The sequence below is a fragment of the Ciconia boyciana genome, chromosome 6, assembly GCF_034638445.1.
Source record: "Ciconia boyciana chromosome 6, ASM3463844v1, whole genome shotgun sequence".
Lineage (NCBI taxonomy): Eukaryota > Metazoa > Chordata > Aves > Ciconiiformes > Ciconiidae > Ciconia > Ciconia boyciana.
In genome coordinates, this window is record NC_132939.1 from 13,415,134 (window position 1) to 13,436,787 (window position 21,654).

Here is a 21,654-nt window from a genome sequence, read left to right on the forward strand (position 1 = left end):
CACTTATCTGAAAATGCTTCAGAGGAGAAATATGCACTTGTTCAGTGCTTAGACAAACCAAAGAAAGGCTCACCAAATTGCTAACTGAGAAAAGTTCTTAATCCCTTACTCAAATTTAGCTATGCATATGTAGTTACACTATTGTCTTACACAGTTTTCAGCTCCAGTGTGGAAGGAAATGGTGCATGGAACAGGACTGTATGTTGCCAGGTGCAGTTTTGGCTTGCTTAGTCCACAGCCTGGGGGACAGAGTAGCATGGGAAAAAAACTGTACCTGTACACATAACTCTGCCATATGAAAGGTGGAAACATAGTTGCCCCATAACAACATTTACATTGACTGCAGCTCTTTTGCAGATACAGAGCTTTATTCTCTTGTCAGTCCTGTAGTCTTCCAAAAACTGAGTGAATCTGGAAGGAATTATAATGGGTGGCTAATTGGTAGAGGCACATGATTCTTTCTTTAAATTAAAAAAAAAAAAGCACAAGGTGGATTGACAGGACGAAAAAAAAAAAGTCCAGACTTGGGTTTAGTTACTGTTCTCAACATCCCACCCTGATGAATCAATAACTGGTTATGACAGTGATGTAGCTAGGGTCTCCTAAAGAAAAATGGTTGTTGAATACATGCCTGTTTACCAGTTCTAGTAGATGTTCTACCTCTTGGCTGCCTTTCTGATAAGGCCTGAAGCTGGTGTGGGAAGGAGGATGCAGAATACAGCATTGTTGTGGCCCCACACAAGGGCAGCAGAAGCTGAATGCTTGCTTTGATGGTTGGCAGTCCCAAGAAGACAAGACTGGGGGATGTAGCTCTCTTGGTAGTAGATCAAGTGTTTCTAATCTTACAGTGTCTTCTGAAAGTTTTAAGCTAAACTGATTTGGCTTTGGAGTTTTTTGTGTGGTTTTACTTTGATCGATAGAAGGGTCAAATAGTGAGATAGTCTAAAGTGTAAAGATAATCCTGTAAAATGTCTGAGTTTTGAAGTTAGATGTCCTATTTCCTTGCACCTGTACAATTGGACAGCTATATACTGGTATATGGAGCATCTATATACCTATATATATTTGATGATACAGACTGATTGCTCCATACTGTGTTTCTAAGTTTAAGCAAAACTTTAAAATGTTTGTCTTGCTACTGATTGCTCACTGTTTTCAAGTCTTGTCTTGTCTACCTCCATAACTGCTTTATTAGAGAGCTTTTATATGGTGTTACACCTCTTAACACTAAGGGAATTTCCCAGAATTACAGGTATAATGAAGATTAAATTTGAGGGTATTAAGCTAACTAATGTGTGTCCTCACCTCTAATCTGGAGACAAATCCCTCACAAGTTTCTTCTAAATAAATGCTGATTTTCTGTGTTTAAAATGAAGCTATGAAAATTAGTTTGCTTATGCCTTGATGGTAAATATTTAACTAAATTCTAGCTGATTGTTGTATTTAGACATTAAAGTATAAAATGCCAATAAATGAAAATACTGCTTTAGTAAACTGTAACAGAATACATACAGGAAGTAAACAAAGTACATTCCTGATTACTTTTTCAGGTAATCTGGTTGTGTTTGATACAGTTTTAAAATTTCTAGCCCTTAATGCCAAGTTTTGTTGCCATCATAGCTGTGGTGTGGGTGGAAAAGCCAAACCAGAAATGAGCAGATCTAACTGTAAACTTCTTTGCATGTTGTCAATTGACTATAAATTGCAGCAGTTATTGACTCAGCGGAAGAAACTACATAATTCAGGTAAGAGACTTGTGTATTGCCGTATCTAGCAACAGATCTTCACCGAGTATCAATGTTTTTGTAAATCACTTCTACCAGCTATTCGGTTACAGTGCTTCCGTAGCTTTTTAATGAATCATGTTTAATGTGATATCTTATTAAATAAGGTGTAAGAAAAATGGAACATTAACTTCTTTTTTTAATATCATTCAGATATTTTCAGGTATTATTCATCAGTCTTAAAATAGCACGTCTCGTTTCCTTGGATTTTACTTTCATCTGAAGATTGGTGAGTCTCTAGTCTAAAAGGAAAATGATCCTAACACTTGCATTTTGCACTTCGTGCAGGTAGTAAGGCAGCAGATAACTGTTTTATGTAATGCTATTATGCAGCAGAAGTGTCAGTACTAAGCAACAAATACTGCAAGTATCTCTTCTTGAGGGGTTGTGTTGGTTTTGGTTTCTTGCTCTACTGTATGTTTTGCTATGAAGTTGTTTTTTGCTATGTAACAGACTTTTTTCCTCAGACAATGTTTTTAAGTTGTTAGCAGTAGCAAGTTTTTAGACAATAACCCAACCTGTGCAAGTGGAAAAGGGAAAGATGACTGTCTACTATTTTCATTTTATAATGAGTGTATATATTCACCTCTGATTTTCTGCATGTATATTAATGTACAATGGATATGTGTTCATGCTTTCAGCCTACCTACAGAAGTACCTGTTTAAGGTGCGTGTGACTTTCTCTCTTGTCTAACAACATGCTATAAATGAATTCTTAACTCATAGGATTTCTGTTATGAGATCTATGTGCATTAGAAAAAGAGACAACACTGAATACAGAGGCATTTTGATAGAATATGTTGTGAGGATAGATCCATACTAAGTAAAAATTTTCTCTGTATTAAACATGGCAGGTATGAAGTCATTAGAAAACATTAAAATACCCCCATATCCTTGTGAAGGATTAAGGGGATCCCATTTATGTTATGGAACCGTGGTCGGAACACTTGAAGCTTTGAAAGGTTTTGTGAGTATGGAATCTAGATGTTTCTAGTGACTTAGTTTAATGTTCAGGTGTGTTTTCCATTTTAGAGGGTGTAATATAACCTAAGTGTTTTAGACAGCAATGTATAGATGTAGAAGTGGATGGTGAGTAAGAGCATTTTTGGATAGATTCTGTGTTGGCAAGTATTGCTTGCAATCCGTGAGGATGGATCACAGTAATTCTTTAAAAATTAACTAGTTATTTAAGATTTATTTTTAAGCAGCTATTGGGTAACAATCATTACAGTTATGCTGATATTTAGCTGTTTGAATAATGATATTGGGAAGGAACTATAATGTAGCTTCCTATAAAACACTGTAAGATTATCTTTCTAATAAATACATAAGGGTGATTTGAGTAGTTACGCCTGCCGTAATGCTGCTCTGAAGAGAAGGTATGTGATTTTAGTAGGCCAGTCTGAGTTACAGGTTTCTAGCAGTGCCCCAACGACTGTGTGCAGTCCTTTCTTGGTAAAATAATTTATAATTGGAACAATATTATTAGGACATGTGTTTTTTTTCTTTTAATAAATTGATTATTTCATAATCCTCTATCAGTAGGATTGTATTTAGTATTTCATATGTGTTTAATCTGCAGGTGAGTGCAGAAGGAGCTTGAGGACCCAAGGAGATGTCAGGTTTACCAGAAATTAATCCTCTAAACTTTTTGTAAAACTTCTTATGTAGAATGGATGTAATACCTGACAGACATAAAATTAAGTTTGAGATCCATTCCCTGCACAAGTTTTCCATCTAATTAAGACAGTATAGTGAATGAGACATCACATGAATAGAGAGAAAAAATAATTTGTCTTTGAAGGCTTTTTGGTATTGATAGGGAGTCTGCTACTGGAATTGTAGATTGGATTTTTTTCAGGGAGGAGAAGGGGGTGGAGAGAATGTCTCAGATGTTGGCCTCCTTTGTTTATTGTCTGTAGAGATATGTTTTGGTGGATTTGGGGAAAGCTAGACCTATGTGGAGTACATAAAGGTAGATTGTCTATTTCTAAGCTGAGGTGAAGGAGACTGTTGTTTCCTTTAGGAAGTTTTAGTGGCTTTATTTTCTTAATCTGTTGTGAATTATTTTAATCATTGTTGCTGACTTGGACTTTCTTGTATTTTCAAATGGGACATTGTCTGCTCTATGTAACGATCTTCCAACACCATTCTGAAATGTCACAAATGCATTAAAGGTCTCTTCTGGAAAATGCCAGTAACACCAAGTGTTGGTAAGTCCAGGTGATTTTTTTCTACTGTTCAGTATGAGTTGTTTGAACTATTATGTAATTATGCATTTCCAGGTTAAATGCAGAACCCAATGGATGGCAAAAGCTACCATAACCTCATGGACAAGTTGTCCATGTGTACTGAGACTCAGCGCATACAGCTGGCTAGGCCTTTCTGTCCTGACCCAGTGGTCACGTTTCATGTGTACCCAGAAACACCAAACCAGGTCACTTGCTCTGAAGATTTGTCGTTCCTTCCTTTCATGTCTGAGCATCTCATCATGGAGAACTTCTACAGCGAGCCCTGCACCTTTCCCTACCAAATGCCCCATTCCAATTACCGCAGAAGTGAGTACTCCTATGGGCCAGCTTTCATCAGAAAGAGGAATGAGAGGGAAAGGCAGAGGGTTAAATGTGTCAATGAAGGCTATGCTAAACTGAGGAATCACCTACCTAAGGAATACTTGGAGAAGCGGCTCAGCAAAGTGGAGACACTCCATGCTGCAATAAAATACATTAGTTACCTACAGTCCCTTCTGTACAGTGATTCTGTGGTGGCAGAAAAAAATGTGACGGAGCCAAGCAAAGCACCTAAAGCAATTAACAAACAAAACCAGTTTTTGAAGACGATCTGAACCGTTCCAAGCCAAGCAAAAGGTATCCTGTCTGGGAACCTAGTAGCCACTGTGTTATTAATGACATGCACATTCCTGGTACATCTTAGGAGCAGATCATAGCATGCATCAGTATCAGCCCACAGAAGAGTTTTGATTTTGCAGATAGTAATTATACTTAAATAGAAAAAAGACAACTGTGGAAAAATCTCATCTGAATGGCCTGAGTTAGTTAATTCATGGAAATCTACAATTGTCACCAAACCAAAAATGTAATACCTACATGTGTGAAGTAACTGTATGTATCATCACAGCCTGCATGCTTTAAAATAAAATCTTTCCACTGATGGGACTGAGATTCCTCTGATTTTCTGTAATGTTACTGGTTTAGTCTCACATGCACTTTCTTAAAAGATTTTTGGTCTAATTGCCAGTGTTTCTCTAAAAAGGCCTTTTTAAAGGTTCCCAGGAATGTTGTTAGATGCCAACAGAAAGGATAACTTAGTTTAAAAGGGGGGAAGTAAAAAGAGGAGGGTAGCAGCTGTCTGAAGCACGGTTACTGAACATAGGAAGAGCATAATGTCTTGCAAGTGCTGTTCCATCCTTTTCTTATTAATGAATATTTTAATCCCATTAAAAACTGTTGACTTAGCGTAATTTCTATTAAAAACTGGATTCTTCTTCAGCTGTCAGTGCCCTTAAAAATTACTAGGACTGCTCACACAATACACAGTATAAAGAAGGTTGGCAAGGCCTTGGCCTTGGGCGGGGTGGGGGGTAAATCCTGCAACAGAAATTTTTTTGGACTTTCACTGGTAGTGGTTGAGGGCTGGGGTGATCTTCCCTGACCTCCCAGTCTGTTCCTCTGTACTATTGATGGTTTCAGCTAAGTGGTATAGAAGAGACTTACGTGAAGATGGTGAAGAGAGTTTAGCTCATAACTGGCAAAGTGTTCTTAACACTTGCTGTATGTAAGGGAATTGTGTTATTTACATTAAACAACAATTCTTCTGACAGCATGACAGCAGGTAGTCTGTGGGTACAGCAGAATGTACAGAAAATGGTTACAGACTTCCCAAGTGCTGTATCCTTGTCCCTAATTGCAATCATCCCCTCTGTTATCTTGTTTTTATAGCAGTGAATTGAAACACCTACAAAATACAATTAAGTATTCCTCCCCCTACCCAAAAAAAAAAGAAAAAGAGTTAACATTTGTTAAGGAGAAAATGAAGGTTAGGGATCACAGCAGAGATTAACGGGTAGATTTCTGCATTGTATTCTGGCATGTTTTTGATATGCACTTTGCAGGAAAAGGGTAGAATTCACTAATCCTTCCCCTTTATTGTGAAAAGGGAAACTTTGTAAAGTGAATTGACCTCCATTTGTCTCAGCTTCAAGCTTTCTGTCTGCATTTCAAACCAATTTATTTGTCACACCCTGTGGTGGTGGCCTTTTTTCTTTCTAAATCTGAACTGTAGCTTTGTATGATGCTAGTTTTTGCCCTGCAATAGTAGGCAGAAAGCCTAGAGGACACTGCACCCTCTTATAATCCCTTCTCTGCCCCTGCAGTCTTTCAGTGCAATATCTAGATCAACAGGGAGTTGAAAATTGAGCGGATGTGTGGCAGACAAATGGTCCTCTCTGTAGTCACGTTGTAGTCACGGTTTTTAACTGGTAAGGTCAGGATGTCCGATCCTGGTAGTAACGACTGTGGCAACCTCCATAGCAACTAGGAAACACAGGCAGCATATGGCTTCCTGCTTCAAACAGGCAAAAGGGCAAGATTTCTGCATTGGGACTAAATGCAGATTGACCAGATGTAGTGTTATCAATAGCTGGTAAGTTTGAAACACTACTGTGTTGAAGTACTTGTAGTTACCCAGAAAAAAAAATAAATCTCAAAGTGCTGGGCAATTGCCTTTGTCAGTGCCCTGTTTTATACAGAAATAGGGGACCTGGCTCTCGGCAGTAACAGCGCCGAATGGGTTTAAAATGTGCTTTAATGTAGAATTGATAGTTGTATTTCTTCACAAAATATTACTGATTCCATCTTGTTTTGGTTTATAATAGGGGAGTTTGTATAGTTGTGAAACAAGTGAATATATTGTGTTGATTTGCTGACTTAAAGACACATTTTGCAGCAGGTAATCCACTCTTCTTGCTGGGTTTGGTGTGCTAGTTTTCTGAAATTATGTATATCTGGGAGTTGTCATAAAAAGGACTCCCAGATCACATCTCTTATCTAAGAGACAAATAACATTTAAACATGAGTGCTTAAACTGTATTTTGTAAAGTAAATTAGGCACTTAAATTTTATATGTTGTTGAATGTCCATGCAAATTTTACCCTAAGCATGCTAAACATTTCTAAGCAATATTAAAAAAAAAAAAAGAGAAAAAGGAATGGAAGCTTGTCTACTACATCTTGTCTGATTACCAGAGATAGCATCACATCATCAGTCTTACCGTGACAGCCTCTGAATAGTTATCACTTGTCAAATCTGAGCATCTCATTCTTTCTCATGGCAAGCCATAATCCTACTGTTATAAAACATGACAGGACAGCTGAAAGATCAAAATATTTCCTCTTGATACATCACTATCAATAAAACAAGTAACAGGCAACTGTAATCTAACATCATGTTCAAAAACTGTGATGTTTACTCAGCTTGTCAACTTCAGCTGTAGTTTCTGTCTCAGCTTGTAAAATAGGGAAGGCTTGGCTGGGACTGTGTGCAAGGAAGCTTTAAAGGAGAATGAAGGCATAAGAAAAGAGAGCTGGATGTTACAGAGGGAAACAGAAGTTGGAGGGAGGTGAAAGCTATTGCTTTCCTGGGGATTTTCACAGCATTTCTAGTTTCCTTGGATGTTTCTGTCCCACTACCATGTTGGGATTTGGGTGACTGAAGATCCCTGAAGTCAGTGATACGGGTTCATTTGACCAAATGCCAGCCTGGATTTTTTGAATTCATTCTTTTTAAATAAAAATAAACAATTAAGAAAAGCTACCAAGTTCTTGAGGTACACTGGAAAGCATTTGCTTGTGTTGGAAAATGCCAGTACATTGTCTCTTTTCTACCAACAGATCATGACTGAGTCCTGTAGTAGCTGCTTTTGCAAGAATGGCTCATTTGGGAGGGTTCCTGCCTACGGGTCACAGGTATTGCAGTGCGATGCCAGCTCTGGACAAGTTCTCCTGCTTCAGTGTCATACCTACTGTCAACCCCTGCTGCAGGAGCTCTTTTGTAGTGCATCCCGCCTGGATCGCTGAGCCCCTCAGCCCCCAGCGGTAAAATCAAGTTCTTATTTGAGTCTGTGATTTGTTCTTTTTCATTATATCTAATAGGATAAAACAGGCTGGTGTGTCAGATTAATAAATTAGCAGCTTGAACATCATTTGAGCTTTCCCCTCCCCTGCACTGGCACTTTTTTAGATGGTATTAACTAAAGTGATTTGCTACCCTGGAGATTATGAAAAGCAAAGCCTGAGTAAACCTCCTATCGAAGAAACATTCCTTTAAAATTATTTGGATAAATAAAAGCATCTTGCATTAGCAGCTGTTTTCTGTGAAATGTTTCTAATGCTTTGTGACAGGGGATTATTTTTCCTGTTTTGAACTTGAACCTGTCATCAACCAGCAGCTTTGTTGTTTATGTTTCTACTTTTCTGTTGTTCCTTGAATGCCGCAGTGTAAACCATCAGCTACAGCGCGCTCAAGCGCACCTATGCTGTGCTCTGTGCTGGAGATGGATCCTTTCTCCTGATCTTAAGGGTTGCATTGGCTTGCTGTGTAAACAGCAATGGGGCTAGTGCACGTAATGCTGGCCCAGGATTCCAGCGTACTCCTGGCTCACTTCCTCTAAACCTAAACCCAAAGAAATCTGGTTAAAAACGGGCAGTGATGTTTTTTTTCCCCCAGAGCAAGGAATTGTCCCAGCACAAGCAGGTTTTCTGTTTCCTCCCACATGCTTTGGCCTGTGGGAGTGCTACAAAATGAGGTGGAGTGATCCAGTTCTTAAATCTTAAAAGATTTTTTTTTTCATGACCTGGGAGAAACAGCTTCTGTAGTACTGGCCCATTTTCTTTTCTTCAAGGTGCCAATGGATTAGCCACTGCCTCCCCTCCCCTGGCCCATCGTGGAGGAGGCTGAGCGCATCGGGGAGATTAGTGGGCTTAGACAGCAATGTCCCTGTGCTGGTGAGAAGGGAAAAAGATGGGTTTTATTACCATGGTACAGTAAAAGAGGAGATAGAGGTGAGTGATGGTTGCTGTGCAGTTGTTGTGGATATGTGTAATAGGGTGTCCAGTCTACCAGCAGTCCTCATGCACCACCTGAGTTTAGTGTTGCAGTTTTGATTTCAGCTGGTGCATGAATTAGAGAACAGATCACTAGGACAACTGATGCTCATCGTTATGTTGACTTATAAAACTCCCGGTATGCCTGATTCCAGGCTCTCCTCACCTCCTGCTGCCTGGCACACCGGGTGAGCCTCTTACATGCAGCACAGCCTCAGGCACCAATAAACTAATAATGATCAGATCCTTGCTCTGCTTAGCCTCCTTTACTGAGTCCATTTCTAGGAGTGAGCAGGTGTGTTTCAGGGATCGTCATCGTGTGCAGAAGGTGGGTCCCCCCCAAACTCTCAGTTTCTGGAGAGAGCAGTGTGGTTGTGCACCTTGCAAGAGCAAGTCCTCTGCTTCTGCTGACGCTGGACATTGAGCCAGGCTCAGACAGTGTGAGTGCTGTTGTGAGCAGTGTACCGGCTACTGTTGTGCGTAGACACATAACCGTGAATAGCACAGGAAAAGCGTTGGTGTTTTATGTACACACTTCCAGCTTGAGTCAGCTACAGACCAATGGCTCGGTGTCTTTTCAGAAATGTTAGTGAAAGCTTTAATTCATTAGTTTGTTAGCACTTCAAACTTCACAGAAAAAAGAGCCTATTCTTTCTCAAGAACAGGGAAGTACCTCGTTTCATTGTTGATGGAAAGCCTCTTGACAGGCCTTAACTTAAAAGAAAATAAAAATTCCCAACCAACCCCCCCAAGAAGCAGAGTTAGTGTTGTATGTAATGGGAAAGGACTTGGGCATGACTGAAGAACAGGTCTGAATGGCTTCAATATCCCTTGTTATCTGATGCACACAGTATGCTTTGTGAAATCCAGTTGCAATCTATCTATAGCTTTTTCTCTTGGGGAAGAAAATACAGGTCCTAGTGGCAATGAATCTGTACATATGCTTCACTCAGCCTGCTTTCTGGTGAGCCTCATGGAGGATTTTCTGGCTGTCTCAATGCTGGACTAACACCGCACACTATTTACTTATTGTTCAGGCTTGCTTGGTGTTTTGACCTAGCCAATAGCCACAGAATGGCCTCCTGGTGAAGGTTACATGACCTGACACATTATGGACTGTTTTTCAGAAGAACTATTATTTTGTTCCTGGTAACAGAGTGAAAGAGGCATGTTCCTGGTAGAGTTTGCCAAACCACTTGTGTCACGTGGAAGGCATCCAGCGTGTGTGCAAAAAACAGCAAAGCATGACATCCTGGAATACTTGAATGGGATGAAGCGCTCCTTACTCCCTGGAGACAAAGTGCTGGCACCCTGGGAGCCAGATATGGCCAGGTACGGCCCAGGAACCGTCCTCACAGGCATTGAGACAAGGGAGCCCTTACAAGGTAAGAAAGATGCTGTCCTCTTCTTCCTTGCCTTGCTCAGGAACATGAGTGAGACTGTCAGGATAAGCTCTTGTTGCGGTGCTACTGCCAGAGAACTACCAGTGCACAGACTACCATTTAGTGTTGCTTAAAGCTTGCAGGAGCTGATGGGACTTGCTGATGGATATCTGTGTGTAACCTCACCAGCCTGACTGTAAGGAAGTTGTGACCCATAAAAATGTCATCTTCTGTGTCCGCGGATGTGCTATTTCCTGTCTGCTTGGACAAGGCTGTGTCTACCATGTGAAGGATGGTGGCCTTTTCATGAGGGATACAAGTGAGGCAGCTCTCAGGAAGCACCCATCTGTGCTTGAATGCTCACATTTGTACTGAACGGTACATCTGGGAGTGATTTTATCACCCAAATGTAGGAGATTTCAATGGCTCATTCATTTTTCCCATGTCTGACAGTCAAGCTCCACTGACTTACCAAAATACTATTCTCAGAGCATTCATGCTACCTTTGGCAGTAACAACAAAATTTACTCAGTCAACATTTTCTTGTTAATCTGATGACAAATTGGGAGGAAAGATGCTGCGAGGCCTGTTGTCACACCAATGGTGCTCTAGCTGCCCACTCCACCCTCCACGACGTGGTGAGGTGTTACAGAGGGGGGTGATGGTTGATCCTACCGCTTGACAGGAGTAGAAAGTGCATAAAGCTGCAAAGCCTGATCTGTATGTGTGCACTGCCCAGGCAGGCCAGCTGCTTATGGCTGCTTACTTTTTCTGTCAACAGCCTCAGAAGATGAAGAAATTATGGTCCAGTTCTGGAATGACAAGACAGTGAAACTCCCGCGAGGTGTGGCTCTGTGGATCCCTCCTAGCCTGTGGGAGAGGATTGTAGAGATGATCCACATGCCCTTCACCAGCAGGGTGAAGCCCAGAGAAAGTCTGGACACTAACTCTTGTATCTTTTCCTGCAGTCCTAAAACAGCCCTGATTCCTGTTTGTGCTGTACATAGCCTTGCCAAGCACTGCTTGCTCTGCTCACCCTGCTGGCCACATTTCCGCTATCACTGTGATGGTATATGCTGTTCGTCAGCATATGTAAGGTGCGCCTGCTGCTGCCATCCCCATGTTGATGCCTGGTGGCCTCTTCCATCCAGGTCTCTGGTCTTTCAGAGCAAAACTGAAGAGGCAGAGTCCAGCAGTGAGCCCTCTCCATGCCTTCTAGAACTGAAAGGCCCAAACCAAGAAGCAGCAGCAGCTGTGGCAGCGTCTTCCCTCTCTTCTGATTTAGAGTGGGACCTGGAGCCATTCCCCACTAAGAGTACTGTGATGGACAGTGCTGTTAACTGTCGTGGTTTAACCCCACTCAGCAACTAAGCAGCACACAGCTGCTTGCTCACCCTCTCCTCCCTGGTGGGATGGGGGAGAAAATCAGAAAAAAAAGTAAAACCTGTGGATTGAGATAAAGACTGTTTAATAGTACAGCAAAGGAAGAGAAAATAATAATAATTATAAAAGAATGTACAAAACAAGTGATGCACGATGCAATTGCTCACCACCTGCTGACCGATGCCCAGCCTGTGCCCGAGCAGCTATTGCTGCACCCCGGCCAACTCTCCCTGGTTTCTATACTGAGCATGACGTCATATGGTATGGAATAGCCCTTTGGCTAGTTTGGGTCAGCTGTCCTGGCTGTGCCCCCTCCCAGCTTCTCGCTGGCAGGACATGAGAAGCTGAAAAGTCCTTGACCAGTGTAAGCCCTACTTAGCAACAACTAAAACATCAGTGTGTTATCAACATTATTCTCATACTAAATCCAAAACACAGCACTATAGCTGCTCCTAGGAAGAAAATTAACTCTGTCCCAGCCAAAGCTAGGACATTAACACAGGCTCCAGCTGTCTTGAGAAGCCCAGGCTAAAGGATTCTGCAAGACCCGAGCGGAAATACTGGAAAAGAAGCCACCCACAAGTCCCATCCCAGTAATTCAGGTACCTTTTAACACCCCCACAGGGAAGGAGCAGCCAGAAGGGAAAAAACACAAATGTGTTCTGGGCCCCCTTCATCTGTGCAGTCACTTTGCCTGTGGTTTATTGGTATAAATACTATAAATTTGCATATCAGTCTCTGATACAATACTTCCCCCTCCCCAATGTTTCTGCTGCCTCATCTTGCATGCTAGCTCTTCTTTTGGCAACCCATCCAATGGAAAAGTACCAGAACAATGAATTTCATCTGGAAGCATAGATATCCCTCTCTGAGTTTGTTCCCTGTCATTTTCCTATCCTTTTTATGATGCTAACACCTTCATTAACCTTTGTAGCTAGTCCATGAAGAATAACCTGAAAGAATTCCTTTCAGGCTTAAAGTATATTTTCCTCTCTTCCGAAACGAATGTTTCTCTGTTTCAGTTCTGGTTTCACTCTTTGATAAAATTTTACTCCTTCCCAGGACTCGGCAGTCACAGCAGCACATGTACAAAGGGCAAGCTGGTATCCAAACCCATCTCCGTTGGGGACATGTCCCATGTTGCCCTGACTAATCAGAGTGCAATGTTTGAAACCATTGAGCAGTCTCCCAGGGGGCAACTCACAATGAAAGAAATCTTAAGAGACCAAGATTTCAAGCTGTCATTGGTGGTAAGGTAATTTGTATTAATACTGTAAGCATGTGGTTTGTTTGAATGGAAGAAATATTCTTGTTAGTGGTCTGGAAGTTGGCTAGAAAAATACATCGCTTCTAACTTAACTGCTTGCTAAGGCCATCCACCCTTTTTGTGATAGGCAGGAAACTTCTCCACTAATTAAAACAAAAATCCCCAAACCCTAAGGAAGGGCTGAAGCTACTTGGTAAAATGGAAAAGATTATGCCAGTAACTGTGTGAGCCTTCAATAAGGCAGATTTCAATTCAGAAACCTGCCAAATACCCATTGACATCAACCCAAGAAGTCCTGTGGAAGTAGGGACCTGCATGAGTGTCTCTGGAAATGGACAGATGTGACTGTCAGCAGCAATAAAACACAAGAAAAGAATCAATCTGGAAAGGTGCTGGGCTCTGCCAGTCAAACTCTGATAGTCACGATCTCTATCTCTGAAAGATAAAAGCAGATTTTTTAGTAAACAGTCTTTATTGAGTATCTTCTCTTACTCCCTCACAAGAAGCAAGCAGTTTAAACAGCAGATCCCTACCCTGAAGCTAGGGGATACAGAGTAAGCAAACTGTGTCACATCTAGGAGCAAGGACAACACCCTGATTTTTTAGGCCTGGTTTCTGTTTGCCATGGTCCCCCTCCTGCTTTAGAAAAACTTGGAAAAAAAAAACAACAAACCAGACTGTGGATGCCAAAAAAGGCAAGCACAGAAAAGAGAAAGAAAAAAGCTTGCGGGAAGAAGGGGAAGATGAAGGAGTTTCCTGAGGATCTGGAGTATCTGATGCATCAGGGGTACAATGAATACATTATATATCTGAAATAAAATATTAGCTCCTCTGTACCTTCATGCTCTTGCTACTGTGAGCAGACTGCAGAGTAAAACCTTGAATGTGCTAAACTTGCATGATATTATTTAGGAGAAGATTAATCTGTTAATGGCATGTCTTAGTGAACAGAGAATATACTGGAATATATCTTGTATTCTCACAATTATACACATTAATTTTAAGCAGATGCTTACCGACTTATTAACTGTATGGTTCCTACTTTATTATTTAAATAATTGTAATTACATGCCTTTGTAATTGATTTCCTAGGAATTTTTAGGCCAGTATGGAGCTCCAGGCAGACATGCTCTATGTTAGCAAGTGTCACAGCTGTGCACTGAAGTGACATGCTTTGCCTTTTGGCAAAACTAAAAAGAAACTAGAGTGGCTTTATTTTAGCCCCAAACTGGCAGCGTGAATCACAGTAGTGGACGCAATGTGGTAATACAGAGTGTAATGACATACTTTTATTCCTGTAAAATAGCCCTTGGTGTTTTTAAACCCAGAAGATACATTGCTACTCCTTGAGACAGCTGAAACAGTTTTATCATATATTACAGACTGCATCAGAAGTAACTTGCAACAAACAAGTGAAGCTAGAGAGCAGGCTTCCCAGGTGTGCTCTCTGTGGGGCTTATGTCCTCCCACTGTAGTCACCAAAAATCCTCCTAAATCCTAAAGGAGTAAAGTTTTTGGTCAAAGCCTAACAGCCTCTGAAAAATCCTTTGGTCTTATTAAACACTTGTGTGTTTCAGCAGTAAATTTTGTACTAACACAGAAATGATACCATTATTAAAGCTACATGAGGCAGAGGTACCTATCTTACAGCCAGGAAAGCAGCAGTTACAAAGACACTGATGCTTTTTTTAGACTAGACTTCCAGGGGATTTGTTTTCTGTCCTCCAGGAAGAAGGTTTTGCAGCACCAGAAAAACAAAGATATAAAACAGCAAGAAAGAAAAAAAAAAAAAAAAAAGAGTCAGATGATAAACATAAAGTGACTTGCATAGGAGATGACAAACTTGATGATACAGACCATGTCAGAAGAGGACAGACAGAAAAAAAAACAGCAAAGAGCTCACTTGCAACAAAGCATAGAGATCAATCAGAATTCAGTAAATGTATAACTAATGAAGTTCAGGAGCTGAAATTTCAGATAAACTGCTTATACTGTATCAGTGTTACATTTACTAAGCAAATCAAGTTCTGATTTAGTTACTGTCTCTGTAGATTATCTTTATGGATAACTGCATAATTTTAATAACTGAAAAACTCTTTCCACCCACATCAAATTTCAGCATCCTCATTCTTTACTCCAAGCTGTTATATTAAATTCCTAATCATTTGGACTTGACTTTACAATTCTGGAGAGATCAGCTAAACTAGTATGAACACTGAAAGCCTGAACAGATGCACAGCAACGGTCTAATAAACCTCCAATATGCCTACAGTTCTCTGGAGTCAGCCAGAGGAATTCAACATAGTGATTTATTTTTGTAGAAAGCCAGAAGGAATGGAGAAACAATACAAGCTGACAGCTGAAAATATTTTTTTTCAGGATTAAAGCAGAAAAGAAAGTAGCCAGAGGGTAAAGGACCTGCTACTGTAGATACAAACAACAGAATGCTTAGAGATCCAGCATTCAAGTCACTGAATTTTATATTCCCATGAAAATTAACTGAAACCTTAATACCATCAGCTAGAAAAAGATTAGATACATATATATAGGTCATGTCACTAATTCTAACCGTGGAATCTGATCCTTCAGGAAAGGTAAGCATCCAGGGAGTCTCATTAGTGGGACTGCTCATGTTTAAAGCGTATGAACTTGGCCATAAGCTGCAGCGTGCAGTTGCTCAGCAGTACTTTTCCCCTGCAGGAAATATGAGACAATTCAGGGTATGCTACCACCTACTGAGAAAGGCAGCTAACTGGTGTTTAGCCTAGGTAAGAGCCTGCAAAGAGACAGGACTTGATGTGTCAATAGTTTATGTGCCTATACTGAACACCTGACACATATTCAAGCACCTTCCTGAGTTGGGGTCCTAGATAGTGAATTTCATTTGCATTTTATTTATCAGAATAATAAAAGTACAGACAGGAGAGATGCATTGTGAGCCAGCTGCTCTAAAATCAGTGCCAGCCCACAGAAGCTAATGTACATCCATATTCATACCACATGGATCATGCTTTCTGTGGTCAAGAATGTGACATGGATGTTATGTCTGAGGATAATATAAAAGAAGCTGTCATCACAAAGACTAAGTTATGTATTTTATTCCACTGATTGTATCTTTGTTTAAAGCATAAGAACCTGGAATTACACAGTCACATAATTGGATTTAAGGCACACAATGTACAAATATTTATAAAATCAGTGTACAAAGTGGGCTGCATATAATTGCATTAAGTAGAAAACAAATATACAGGCCATAAAAATGGAGTCCCAAAGAGGAGGATACTATTAAAGTGCTAAGAAGAAAAAGATATACATAGTTCATTACATGCATTAAAACAGCCTCGTATTTTATTCCTGTGATTGCCAAGAAACACCAAACATCATAGAACAAAAGTTAAATCAACACTTTGTCCTGCGTTGACATCCACCACATGGGTTTGTTGCACCATGTCCTCTGAGGTTGCTGTGACAGAATAGGTGCCAGGAGAAACTTCAATGTAGATGTCTTCAGAAGCTTGTCTGGTCTTTAGCGGGGGAAAAAAAAGTTTCATTACTGTTTAGTCATCTTAGATTTCCCACAAAAATAAAACCTTTGAATTTGGCTTAAAAAAATTACATTTCTGCTGCTATATAAACATAAGATTTTTTCAAAATATACAGGCAGCATGGACAAAACTGTAAGCTGTTTCTGTCAATACAAAAATTACCGAGTGCCATACTCGAAAGTATTTCATCTAATGTTTCAATCAATGGAAATAATCAACATGCTGTAATCTCTGCCTCACAAAACTGAAAGTTACCAACCTAAATGGTTTTGAACATAAACCTGGAAAACATCCATACAACAAGGGTGCTCCCACTAAGTTGTACTGTGGTACAGATTCCATGTTTCTCATATTTTGTAGCTTAGAATTTCCTGAAATTGACTTGGTGAGGTGTTAGGCTTTGAAAAATAAAAAAAGTTTTCTTCTCCTTGAGGAACAAGAGTCTTCAGAGAGACTGTATGAGGGCCAAGCATAACTGGCTAAGCAACCGCCACGTGCCTTGCTGCATGCCTTTCCTCAGCCCCAGGAATGCGTCAGGAGCACAAATGAGGTGAGACTGGAGAACTGCTAGAGTATTGTTGCTGATGCAATTCACAAGAGCCCAAAGTTAATCATGGTGTTTGACATTCTGTACCAGTCCAAAATATAAAGTAGACTCTTAACTGGTTACATGCCAGAATGCCACAATCTGGTTTATAATTAATCGTGCAAGTCTCTGTATGCCCGTTCTGCTGACCACCTATACATACATTAGGATTGTGAATGCACCACTGGTTAATCTTCTGTGCTATCACCAAGTCTCCACACCTGATCACAAATTTTAACCAGCTTGATGCAAAATGATAAAGAAATGCTATAGCTCAATTTAAAAACAAAGTATTCTATAAACTTACATGTTGCTGGCAAGTTTGAGCTTGACTGGGTGCTACAGAGTCTTCAGTTATCTGGAAAGAAAAAGATACTGTTTTCTAATGATACAAAATGAAAATTCAGCGCCTGAGAGAGGGGATGCTTTGTGTCCGTGAAATTTTCCCCTCCACAAAAGGACTGATAGGACACTGATTGGTGTCCCCAGAAGTTACTCTGCCTCCCCCCCCCCCCCCCACCCCAGAAGGCTCAGATTAGTCCAGGTGTTCATATGCCCATGATGTCAAACCACATACATTAGTGTAAGCAAGTGTCACAGACACAAGGTGGATAACAGTTATCTCATGGTGAGGGAAGGAATAACCTTTAATCAAAACCAAAACCACCTACTTACTTCTTCTTCTTTGGACTCCAGCTCTCTTTCCCCTGCTTGCCTGCCATGGTATCTGCAGATGTGTTTGATTTCATGCTCTTTGCACCCACAGGCTCCCAAGAAGCTATAGTACTTCTGGACAATAGAAATGGAGAATATTATGTGGAGAAGCATAAAAGCCACGCTCACAACTACTGCAGATTTACAATTAAAAGTGGAACTGCACAGCTGCTGACCTTCTGTATTAATTGGCTGGTTTGTTCCTGTGAGAAGATGAAAACAATGCCTCGCTGTCCACAGGACATCTGCCTTCTGGTACAAAACTGTCAGCCCTGATTTTAGATGCCTGTCTCCTGACACGATATGTAGGGACTCTCTGACACCTCAGAATGGAATTCATGAAAATATCAGAAGGAATGCTCTGGAAACATCTACCTGATCAGGCTCTTCAAGAAAAGCTCTGGTGGAAGAAGGTATAGTTTATGGGTCCTTAATAGGATGTATATGCAAGCTAGCCAGTGGAGACTGGTTCTGCAGGGCATATGCAAGAGCAGTGCTATAAAAGCAGAACACATTAATACTGAAAAATGACTTGGGGAAGAAGCTAAAGTGTCTTCGAGGCTGGTACCAGTAGCATAGCAGTTTTGAGAACTGTGTTTAAGTCCACAACAGCCCTTTTCTGGCTCCACAGTAAAGGTACTTGAATCTTCCCCACTGCAAATTAAATACTTGAGTACAGCTCTGCTGCCATCTGTTGTCACAAGAGAACCCCTCCCAGGGTTACCTTTTTGATCACAAGGACCAAAAAGTTCCAAAATATCGATTTTATTTCACTTATATTTTCCTTGTCTCTGACGGTCAAGACTAAACTTAACAAAAATAAGGCCAATAGCAATTCTTATTTCCAAATCTACTGTTGTGCTTTATTACTGAGGTTATGCACACATCAACAGATTTGGTTGCTTGTGTTGTGGTTTACTGTGGAGCTACGTCCCAAAATACATCAAATACTCTGGCCTATTGCATAACGCTTCACAGAGCATCTCTGTGTCACAGGAGGTGAGCTAGATTCTTTTACATGACCTCACAGAACAAAGAAATTAAACTTTTGGTAAGAAATGTGGGTAAACTTTGGTCCCTTAGTAACTCTAAACAACTCACCTTAAATCACAATTTTAATCGTTTGCATTCAAGTGCCTAAATGGTTATATTCAGCTGTGGATTTTTGTTTGCACTTTGTAAACTTTATCCATGAACTTGTGGGTCTGAGAATTCCCCCTTCCCCCTTTTATGATTCCTCTTCCCTACAGAAGATGACTGAAGCAGTAGTGTCTTCAGCTGATGCATGAATGTGGAAGTCATCCACTGCTTGTTCCAACTCTAATGCTCCTAACAGGGCATAGGATGAGTCTCTACACAGTTATATTTTTGTTTCCTCTTGTGTAAAACTCTATTCTGCCTGAGTTGTTTTAGGATTAACTGGTTATTGTGTATGTAGTGCTTTGAAATGATAAAGGAGTTGCTTAAGAGCTAATCATCTGGTGTGTGTTGAACTACTGTTTCCTCTAATTTAATTGAAGGCTTAGCCTCTGTTATTAAGTCTGCAGACAACGAGCTCCCTGCTGCATTATGATAACAGATCCCAAAGGGCATAGACGATGTAAACTGTGATGGAGTTTTCTTTCAGTAGTCGGGCTGCAAGGCTGCATTCACAGGGACGAGCTGGCAGAGACAGACTCCCAGTCCATCCACCCAGAAGACTAATGACACCCGGCAGCCAGAGCCAACATGAAAGCAGTGGAGCTGTGCATCTGTATGCCATACCTCTCCATTTCTACTTATCACAAATAAAGATACAGTGCTGCTCAGAACTGAGCCCACACTCCTTATCTGGTAGCAACATCCCAAACTGAGTACGCTTAAATGATACAGGGGAGGTTAACTCTAAATTCAGAGCAAACGTGGGACACAAAGCAATCTCCTTCCTTGAGGTTCAAACTCTCCCTTACTTCCGCCACCCAGAACATGCTGACTCTATCAGCCAGCTTGAGCAGTTCATGTTGGCATGATGAAAACAACAGGTTACTCACTCTGTCATAAAGCCACTCCACAGCAGAGGTATCTCGCAGCACTGGGAGCAACTGTGTACATTGTGACATGTGACAAGCCTGTGCAATGGCTGACACAATGTAATTTGTGACATCATCTGACATTTCTGTCTCTCTAACCATACTGCCTTTCCACTAAGGAGTGGAGAAACCCTCTGCTAAAATCTGTACCAGCCTACTAGTACTGTCTATGGAAAATGCTCATAGAGGTGTTTATCAACTAAGCTGGTACCAGCTGGTCAGGATAACACTGGTGAAACCTACTACGTAACCTACCACGTGATGGCAAATGCCCTAAATTTCTTAGGGCCGGTGTCACAGGCTCACTGGCTAAGCTCTTGCCATGCAATGAGCAAAACTGAAGTCTAATTTTTGCAGTTTCAGCAAAAGTAGTTTTGCAGTTTCAGCAAACGGGCCTCTGCCAGGCACATCATAAACTGCCCTTTGCACGGGTCTGGGGGTAGAACCTCACCTCGCATTCCTTTGTGGCTTGATTCATCAAGTTCACAATTGAAGCGAATGCTGCACTGAGACGTTCTGAATCTTCTTCCTGCAATTAAAGACATTTTTTGTAACTCATAATGAGGTGCTCGTTGCTTAGAGGTAGAAAGTGGGAGGTGATGAAATAGCAAAACACTCGCTAGTGCCAGAGGCTGTCTCTGGGGTGAAACAGTCACGTGTGGCCCACCGCTGTGGTGCTGCGTTTTAACGCCGCGTGCACACCGGCCTTCCGACGCCGCCCACATGCAACACCGAGGCACTTGCTACACCCAAGAGGTCACCGGGTGGAGCGACTGCCTCGCTCCGCCGTCCTGCAAAGCGCTGGCAATTGATTTGGAAGGGCCCTCGACCGTTTCAGGCTGCCTTTGACTAGGTAAAACGCAGGGGGCAGTGGCCAAGTGCGAAACCGTTCTAGGTACTTTAAAATGCCTCTGGCTCATTAAAGCGCATACACGGCTCGATCCCACGCACATATACACACGCTAGGCCTCTACAGGACACAGGCTACCCTGCCACCACGGAAGGACGCGGCTCCTCGGCGCTTCTCGTTCACTCGGCTGCATTGCTGCCGGCACGGCCGCCCCCGCCCCGCCGCGCCCGCAGCACTGACCGGGGCCGAGCCCGAGGCCGAGGCCGGGAGCCGTCCCGCCGCCCGCCGCCGCCGCCGCCGCGCCCGCTCCAGCACGGCGCGCGCCAGCCCCGCCGTCCGCCCCGCGCGCGCCCCCTCCATCCCGCCGCCGCCGCCGCCGCGCGCCGTCACAGTGCGCACGCGCCGCCGCCCCGCCCCGCCCGCACCCCCTTCGCTGCCGTTAGGGGGCGCCGCCGCCCCGCCGGTGCTGCGCTGCCCCGCCCCGCCCCGCCCCGCCGCGGGTGAGTGCCGCCCCTGCCCCGCCTCGCCCCGCCCCGCCCGGTGGCACCGGGGCAGGCCCCGCCGGGCGCCCGGTCCCGCGGAGAGGTCTGGGGGCTCTGTTTTCCCCTCACGCCACCACCCTGGGGCGGGCAGCCCTCACCGCCCTGAGGTAAAGCCGCCGCCCCGGGCGGGGGAGGGGCGTCCGGACAGGCGTTCCGTGGGCTTCCCTCAGCGGCGCCGCTCCTGGTGGCGGCGGGCCTGTGAGCGGCCGGGTGCTGCTCCGCCACTGTCCCCGCCGGGCGACGACGGGGAAGAGGCGAGAGCAGCTGGAGGGTGCTGAGCCCCGGCTCGGCGGGAGGCACCGGGGGCTTTGCCCCATGGTCTCCGTAGTGGAAAGCGGTACTCCCTGGGTTTTGTTTTTTTTTAATGTATGAGGTACAAAATAATAATTACAGTATGTAGTGATGGTTGGCT

General features: G+C 42.5%; 3 protein-coding genes across 4 annotated transcripts; 2 read left to right on the plus strand and 1 right to left on the minus strand.

The window, feature by feature from the left end:
• Positions 1–97: 97 nt before the first annotated feature.
• On the plus strand, positions 98–4,943 carry ASCL3 (achaete-scute family bHLH transcription factor 3). Of its 2 annotated transcripts, XM_072865260.1 has the most exons (3): positions 98–1,745; positions 1,938–2,013; positions 4,070–4,943. In XM_072865260.1, the coding sequence occupies exon 3, from the start codon at positions 4,075–4,077 to the stop codon at positions 4,627–4,629; it is 555 nt and encodes a 184-aa protein (XP_072721361.1). In that variant the 5' UTR covers positions 98–1,745; positions 1,938–2,013; positions 4,070–4,074; the 3' UTR covers positions 4,630–4,943. The 2 variants fall into 2 exon arrangements, with proteins under 2 accessions (XP_072721361.1, XP_072721360.1); XM_072865259.1 differs by having other exon boundaries at positions 98–2,013.
• C6H11orf16 (chromosome 6 C11orf16 homolog) lies at positions 2,022–15,284 on the plus strand. The gene is given in 9 exon segments (XM_072865262.1): positions 2,022–3,997; positions 7,693–7,896; positions 8,703–8,862; positions 10,061–10,289; positions 11,068–11,631; positions 12,172–12,245; positions 12,247–12,271; positions 12,732–12,919; positions 14,665–15,284. Coding segments are annotated over 8 exon segments (1,710 nt in total). The 5' UTR covers positions 2,022–3,997; positions 7,693–7,729; the 3' UTR covers positions 14,968–15,284.
• A 734-nt stretch (positions 15,285–16,018) lies between these two features.
• AKIP1 (A-kinase interacting protein 1) lies at positions 16,019–21,068 on the minus strand. The gene is made up of 5 exons (XM_072865261.1): positions 20,941–21,068; positions 20,302–20,379; positions 17,743–17,856; positions 17,375–17,425; positions 16,019–16,460 (listed from the first exon to the last, which is right to left on the minus strand). Exons 1-5 carry the CDS (start codon positions 21,058–21,060, stop codon positions 16,317–16,319), a joined length of 507 nt encoding a protein of 168 aa, XP_072721362.1. The 5' UTR covers positions 21,061–21,068; the 3' UTR covers positions 16,019–16,316.
• Between the last annotated feature and the right edge of the window lie 586 nt (positions 21,069–21,654).